Source organism: Bos indicus, chromosome 5 (genome assembly GCF_029378745.1).
Source record: "Bos indicus isolate NIAB-ARS_2022 breed Sahiwal x Tharparkar chromosome 5, NIAB-ARS_B.indTharparkar_mat_pri_1.0, whole genome shotgun sequence".
NCBI lineage: Eukaryota > Metazoa > Chordata > Mammalia > Artiodactyla > Bovidae > Bos > Bos indicus.
In genome coordinates this window covers 30,603,634-30,611,157 of record NC_091764.1, presented here as the reverse complement: position 1 = coordinate 30,611,157, position 7,524 = coordinate 30,603,634, and the positions used below count along the sequence as shown (strand labels likewise).

General features: G+C 58.5%; 1 protein-coding gene across 1 annotated transcript; it reads left to right on the top strand.

The window, feature by feature from the left end:
• The first annotated feature begins 3,591 nt into the window (after positions 1 to 3,591).
• PRPH (peripherin) lies at positions 3,592 to 7,214 on the top strand. The gene is made up of 9 exons (XM_019960034.2): positions 3,592 to 4,205; positions 4,574 to 4,634; positions 4,795 to 4,890; positions 5,245 to 5,412; positions 5,534 to 5,659; positions 5,751 to 5,971; positions 6,086 to 6,135; positions 6,420 to 6,499; positions 6,751 to 7,214. The coding sequence occupies exons 1-9, from the start codon at positions 3,664 to 3,666 to the stop codon at positions 6,814 to 6,816; spliced, it is 1,410 nt and encodes a 469-aa protein (XP_019815593.2). The 5' UTR covers positions 3,592 to 3,663; the 3' UTR covers positions 6,817 to 7,214.
• The last annotated feature ends 310 nt before the right edge of the window (positions 7,215 to 7,524 follow it).

Here is a 7,524-nt window from a genome sequence, read left to right as displayed (position 1 = left end):
ATGGACTGCAGCCTACCAGGCTCCTCCATCCATGGGATTTGCCAGGCAAGAGTACTGGAGTGGGGTGTCATTGCCTTCTCAGAATTGCTTCATGTACAATACCTCAATTAGATCTCATGACACCTCTGCGAGAAAGGTATCATCATTCCTGTTTTACAGATGAAAAAAAACGGAAGCTCAGAGAGGACATGTAACTTGCCCAGGGTCACACAGCTAGTAAGTGCCCGGTCTGGTGACCTGATCTCTTCTTCCATGACCTTTCCCTCCATTCCACCTTAGCCTTAGCTGCCCACTCCCTTAGAAACACCCTGAGAATCTTATCCATAAACGTCCCAGCTCCAGAATCTCGAATTCACACATCCTCCTCTCTGAAAACAGCATCCTACCCTCTCAGTGTCTCTTTTGACCCTTTTATATTGTGACTGTTCTTTGATCTCACCTGAAAGTCCAGCTGTGGACCTCTTTACTCTCCCAATACCCTGCCTTCTCTTGCCTACATGCCCTTCCTTATCCAGCTTTGAGACCATGGCCAGTCATTTAGCAGCTATCTTGCCAGTAACCTAAATTTCATTGCATACCTGCCTTGCAAACCTCTGAATACATCTAATTGTCTGTTCTGAGTCTTCACCAGAGCAGCCAAGGACAGCAGAAGGAGGAGGGGTATTAATAACACTGGCTAATTCTTATACAGCATGCATTACGTGCCAAGCACTAAGTGCTTCACATACTGGAATCCATTTACTTTTCCAACACTGGGGGGTTAAGGTACCATTATTATCATCCCCACTGATGGATAAAGAAAATGGGGTGAACAGAGGTTAAATCACTCAAGCAAACTCAAAGCATACAGCTAATTAGGTTGAGGAGCCACAACCAAACCCATGCAGCCAGTCTGTCCAGTGTCCGTGTCTTAATCAGTGGGTATTTGCCCAGGGCACTGAGGTTACCCTTTCCTCCTTCCATCAGCCAGGAAGTACTGGGCTCCTGCCACCCTTGTCCCCACGCCACTGCTCTTAGTGGAGACAATCCAAAGGAGGTCCAGATCCTTCCTCACTGTATTTGGGGGCTGAGAATATCCCTCTAGAGATTTGTAATAGTAGTACTGGTAGTAGTAAAATTTAGCTTAAAATTTCAGCCTTTATTATATGCGTCCTAAGTATTTTACATGTATTTATGTAACCCTCCTGACAACACTGAGGTGGAAGCCACAATTATCCCCTTTTGGCTGGAGCTCATGAGAGGACATTACAATAATGAGCCTGTATTTGTACAGCAGAGTGTTGGAATCAGACGGGAAGCGTGGCGGCTGGACTACGGCCCTTGTTCTTAGCTGTGACACTTTCCTTTCTTCTGGCCCCAGACCTCCCAGGCCCCACTCTTTCTGAGTGTGGAAGAGTAGTCTTCTCCGAGGTGCCAGCAGGCCTGGTTCCCAAACCCAGGTCAGACCCTGGCCTAACAGCTCCCAGGCCCTGCCAAGGTGGCTCTGCTTCCCTCTACTCTGAGGCTTCTGGATGATGAGCTGGGAGCTGAAGCAGGGGAGGGGATGGGAACCTCACCGGTAACTCCTCAGGCCAGCCCCCAGAGTCTGCCAGCAGTTCCCTACAGAGGTAAAGCCTGAGCTGGTCCTCCCCAGGACTTACCCCTCTGCAAGAAGCACCAGCTCAGACTCCCAGTCCCCTCCGAGGACAGCAGACAGGGGCGGGGTGGGGCCTAGGATGGAGTGCACGGGGCTCCAATGGCAGCTGAGGGTCAGGGCTCAGGGCTGCAGCAGAAAGCACCACAGCTTCCCGTCCCCTCCTCATTCTTATCAGGCCCCCCAGCCTTAGCCCAAGCAGGACCCTCCTCCTCCCCACTTTCAAGACCAGCCCTGGTTTATCCATCCCATCCCCTCTCTCCCATCCTCCCTCTTCCCATTCCCCTGGCAACCAAACCAGACTCATCAAGGAGAAGGACCTGGCAGCTGTGCAGGGAGAGACTAATAGCCCGGAAGGAAGGAGGGGCCTGGGGAGGAGCGGAGGCAGCAGGGATGTGAGCGGGAGGGCGTTGGCCCATCTCGGAGGCCATACAAAGGCAGGAGGCTCCTCTGCCCTGCAGTGCAGAGGAGGTGGCCAGCCAGGCAGCCGCCCTTCTTGTCCAGAGATCCAGCCCGGAGTACCAGACCTGATTCCCCAGACGCCCAGCTCTTGTCCTCTGGGCCAGTCTTACGCAGACCTGTCCTTACTGGAGAGCCCTGGAGTCCCCGGCGGCAGCAGCCCCATAGCTCCTGGCAAGCCCAACAGGCCTCAGCACCCGGCTCCTGCAGACCACCCACGCTGCCTCTGTCCACTCCTGAGCAGCCTGTGCCTGCGTTCTGGAAGCCATTTGACATGGAAAGGCCAGACATCAGCCTCCCCACTAACTGTGCAGTGGGGAAGGGTATGAAGGGACGCGTGGTTGTGTGTGTCTAACGTGTACACATAAATATACAGTGCTATTTTGCTTCTACATCTGTTTGTGTGCACAGGCGTGCAGCTTGTTCTGGGCCTTTTTCCCCTCATCCCTGAACCGGTGGGGATGGGCACCTTCTCTTTTCTCTTCTCTACCCATCCAGCCCCACCCATTGCTGGGTACCTGCAGCTCCTCAGTACTGGACATGGTCCATCTCGCAGGCTTGGCAGCAGCTGCTGCCCCTCAGCCCCCTCCCCTTCCTACCTCAGGAATGGCCCTGGTTCCCGTAAGGCCGTGACTGAGCAGCGGTTGGTTGGGGGGAGGGAGAAGCCAGTAAAGTCAGACAGCACACACTGGCTCACTGAGCTCAGCCTCCTGTGGGATACAGACGTCTGGAGTGGGACCCAGAGCTGGGGACCCTCCACCTCCTCTGATGTGCCCACCTTGTTAGGGCCTGAGATGGATTTGGGATCTGTGTCTTTAAGGGTGAGACATCAGCAGGCAACCCCCTGGCCAAATGTCCAGGGGAGGGGGAGGGGAAGAAGCCAGTCCATTAGCAGCAGAGCTGGCGCCAGGCAGCAACCCTGCCCAGAGCCCTGGGGATTATGGAGAGACCAGCCCTCCCTTACCCACCTCCGCTGCCTCTGAGCTCCTGTCCCCCAGATCTCCCTGGGTGTGGTGACAGAGGGGTAAGCTGACAGCAGTTGAAAGTGAAGCCTGGCCTTCAGGGGACATGTGGAGTCACAGACTCTGGGGCCTAAGCCAGGCCGATTCTCCATCACCTGGGCCACCTCCTCCCTACTCATGTGAAGCCTGCCCTTTAACCTCCAGTCCTTCTATCTCCCTACCTGGCCAGGTCTTTCAGCCAGGGACCCCCAGTTCAAGTCGGGCCCTCCCATCCTAGGCTCCAGCTCTGGATGCTTGCTAGAAGTCACTGGCCCTCACCCCCCTGCCTGTCTGTGGCCTGTGGTCGCCATTCCTGCTTCCTTCCCCGCCAGCAACAGGGGGAATCAAGTGGGCCAGGCGCCAGCACCAGAGAGGGTGCGGCACTCCCGCTGCTCCGCAGGGGTGGGGCGTCCCCCTCCCCACATAGCCCCACCGTCAGGCCAGTGGGAGGAGCAGCCCAGGCCCCCCCCCTGAACCCGCAGGCCTATAAATCCGCCTCGCAGCGGTCTGCGGCTCCTTCCCCGCGCCCTGACCAGCTCTGCCGGCGGTGACTGCCCATCCTCGGCCGCCATGAGCCACCCGTCGGGCCTCCGGTCCAGCGTCAGTTCCACCTCATACCGCCGCACCTTCGGGCCACCGCCCTCACTGTCCCCGGGGGCCTTCTCCTATTCGTCCAGCTCCCGCTTCTCGAGCAGCCGCCTGCTGGGCTCGGCGTCCCCCGGCTCCTCCGTGCGCCTGGGCAGCTTCCGCGGTCCCCGGGCGGGCACGGGCGCCCTCCTGCGCTTGCCCTCGGAGCGCCTCGACTTCTCTATGGCCGAGGCGCTCAACCAGGAGTTCCTGGCCACGCGCAGCAACGAGAAGCAGGAGCTGCAGGAGCTCAACGACCGCTTCGCCAACTTCATCGAGAAGGTGCGCTTCCTGGAGCAGCAGAACGCGGCCCTGCGCGGGGAGCTGAACCAGGCCCGGGGCCAGGAGCCGGCGCGCGCCGACCAGCTGTGCCAGCAGGAGCTCCGTGAGCTGCGGAGGGAGCTGGAGCTGCTGGGCCGGGAGCGCGACCGGGTGCAGGTGGAGCGCGACGGGCTGGCGGAGGACCTGGCAGCGCTCAAGCAGAGGTCAGAGGGCAGGGCCAGGGCTGGGCGGCGACCGTCGAGGCTGCCGCCGGGAGGGAGGAGCCGCCCCTCGCCTGTCCAGCTGTGCGTGTGCAGGCAGCACCCTCGCCGGCGGGCACTCCCCTATCACCACCACTTTGCTGAGTCTCAGGGGAGGTGAGGGAGGGGGAGTTACTGTGTCTCCCCTGTGTACAAAGGGGCCCCACCCCACCTTCCAGCAGTTTACAGAGAAAACGGGGCAAGTCCATCAGGCTGCCTGAAGACCCCTCCCTAGAGGCTGCAGTAGCAGCTCTGACCCAGATCCTGGGGGTCGCGGTCTGCAGGCTGGGCGGTGACCCCGGAGCTCAGTTTCTGCACACTCTTCTCACCAGGTTGGAGGAAGAGACTCGCAAGAGGGAGGATGCGGAGCACAATCTCGTGCTTTTCCGTAAGGTGAGCTCGGTCTTCCCATCCCCACCCCTACCCACCACCTGCATATCCAGGGTGGCATCTGTGGGCAAAGGGAGGTGACCAGAAGCCCCCAGAGACAGACAGGGAGGGCCAGGCTCTCCCTCGACCTAAGCAACCCCTCCCTGCTCTCGAACCCCTGTAGGACGTGGACGACGCCACCCTGTCCCGCCTGGAGCTAGAGCGCAAGATTGAATCTCTGATGGATGAGATTGAGTTCCTCAAGAAGCTGCACGAGGAGGTGGGTGGACCCAGGTGTTAGGTGCGACTTCAGAGGTTGAGGGTGGTCTCTGGAGCTGGGGGAGCGTTGGAAGAGAAACGAGATTCACTGAGTAGACGTGGGCCCTCCCTCCACCCCCTCTACAGGTGGTTAGACTCACACCCCTGCGCCACCTGGTGGCAAGCAGCGGAGATGCACGCCTGAAACCTCGCCGATGACAGTACCCGCGGGGCTCGGGCTGTGCAGGCCTAAGCGCGCTGCGCTCCCTGGCGCCCCCTTCTGTTCATTCAAGTGTTTCTTCTCTTTTCTGCGCTCCAACTGTGTGGCCCGCGTGGAATCTGCGCGGTGAACTCGGCATCTTGCCCTGGGCGACAGGAGCTGAGAGACCTGCAGCTGAGCGTGGAGAGCCAGCAAGTGCAGCACGTCGAGGTGGAGGCGACCGTGAAGCCCGAGCTGACAGCGGCGCTGAGGGACATCCGAGCCCAGTACGAGAGCATCGCGGCGAAGAATCTGCAGGAGGCAGAAGAGTGGTACAAATCCAAGGTGCGGGGGTACGGTGGGGGGGCGCGGGGGTGGGAGGGTTTGGGAGGGCCTGGAAGGGTGGGGCGCTGGGGGGAAGGGCCCATCTGGCCCGCTCACGCCCGAGTTGCCACCCTCGCCGCAGTACGCGGACCTGTCCGACGCCGCCAACCGGAACCACGAGGCCCTGCGCCAGGCCAAGCAGGAGATGAATGAGTCCCGACGCCAGATCCAGAGCCTGACGTGCGAGGTGGACGGGCTTCGCGGCACGGTGAGGACCAGGCTGCGCGCCCCGGCCCCGGGGGTGGAGGACGAAGGCTGGGCTCCCCCTATTGACCCCCCCTCTTCACCCACCTCCCCAGAACGAGGCGCTGCTCAGACAGCTGCGGGAGCTGGAGGAGCAGTTTGCCCTGGAGGCCGGCGGGTACCAGGCGGGCGCCGCGCGGCTTGAGGAGGAGCTACGGCAGCTCAAAGAGGAGATGGCGCGACACCTGCGAGAGTACCAGGAGCTTCTTAACGTCAAGATGGCCCTGGACATCGAGATCGCCACCTACCGGAAGCTGCTGGAGGGCGAGGAGAGCCGGTGAGGGGAGGGTGGGGCGTGGTCGGGATGGGTGGGGGTGGAGGAGAGGCGGGTGGAAGGCCAAGGTCCCCCCCAACCCCACGCCGAGTAGCTGACTACAGGTTTTGTCCCCAGGATTTCCGTGCCAGTCCATTCCTTTGCATCCTTGAGTATAAAGACGACTGGTGAGTCTTCCGCGTTTGAGTTCCAACCTGTCTATCCCCTTGTCCATTTCTACCCTGACTGGACTCTTGCTATGGCTCTGCTCAGGGATTGATTCTTGCCTGAGTCCTAGTCTGTCCTCGCCCCTGATCCTCAGGCCCTACCCCTCCCCACTCCTCTCCTCCCAAAGAGATATTCAGTTCAGTTCAGTCGCTCAGTCGTGTTCAACTGTTTGCACCCCAAAAAGATATAGGGGCTTGGATATCCCAAGACTCCTCCCCTCAACCTCTCATCCTGCCCTTTTCAGTACCTGAGGTGGAACCTCCCCAGGAAACCCACAGCCGGAAGATGGTTCTGATCAGGACCATTGAGACCCGGGATGGGGAGGTGAGATGGGCCACTTGAGCCCAGAACCCCATCACTTCCCCTAGTATTTCTGAGCCCCAGCCTGGTGTAAGTAATCTTCGGGTGTTTGTGGGTGAGTGATTCTTGGGGTGAGAGTGAGACAGGGAGATGGAGGTGGATGTTCAGACGGGAGCCTCAACTGGTTGAGAGGGAGGGGGTACACCTTGCCACAAAGGAGCTAGAGGGAGGGTGGTGCTGAGTGGGTTGTGCCCTTCACATGCCTCACCCCCCAGCAGGTGGTGACAGAGTCTCAGAAGGAGCAGCACAGTGAGCTGGACAAGTCTCCTCAGAGCTACTGAACTGATCAGAGCTCCCTGCCCTGCCCCAGGCCTCTAAGGCCAAATCCTAACACCAGTCCGAAATTAGTCTCCTCCCTTCTGCATGTGTCCAGGGGATGGCGCCAGTCACCCCTTACCTGGCCGGTGGCCAAGCCCTACCCAGCACTGTAGCTGGGCCTCTCCCTGCCTGTCCATGCCCACATAGGCATGATCCATATGTTCCCCACTCTAGTCCTGCTAAGAGTCTCTATGGTCCCCATTTCTTTCCTGGTAAAAGTCTGTATGTTCCCCCATTTCTCATTCTGGTAAGAAGCTGACCAACCCCAGGACGAGTCTATTCCTGCCACAGCCCCAAGGTTAGTGAGTGGGTCAGGGTCTGAGTTTCACTTTTAAATCAAATAAAACTGTTATCAAGGGAACCCTCTTCAGTGGTGCTTATTTTGTAATGTATAAATATACGGAATCACTGTGTTATATACCTGAATGTAATATAATACTGTAAGTTAGTTATATTTAGGTTTTTTTAAATCATGGAATTGTAAAGAGAGAGAGAACTCCCCAGTGCACTTGTGTTTGTGGTATGGGAGCGTCCATGCAAAGGAGGCTCAGCACTATTTTCCCCTTGCCTCAAGTCATTTCTTCTCTGACTCTCACTATCTCGCATCTATGACTCCTGTCTACCCTCCTGATTTTCCTCCTACCTCTCTGTCCATTCCTTCTCAAGCTCCA

Bases quoted from the DNA above. Each gene is read 5' to 3' on its own strand.
- PRPH (XM_019960034.2), top strand. From the start codon at position 3,664: ATGAGCCACCCGTCGGGCCTCCGGTCCAGCGTCAGTTCCACCTCATAC. The intron at 4,891-5,244 runs GTGGGTGGACCC...CCTGGGCGACAG, and splicing joins TCAAGAAGCTGCACGAGGAG to GAGCTGAGAGACCTGCAGCT. The intron at 5,972-6,085 runs GTGAGGGGAGGG...TTTTGTCCCCAG, and splicing joins CTGGAGGGCGAGGAGAGCCG to GATTTCCGTGCCAGTCCATT.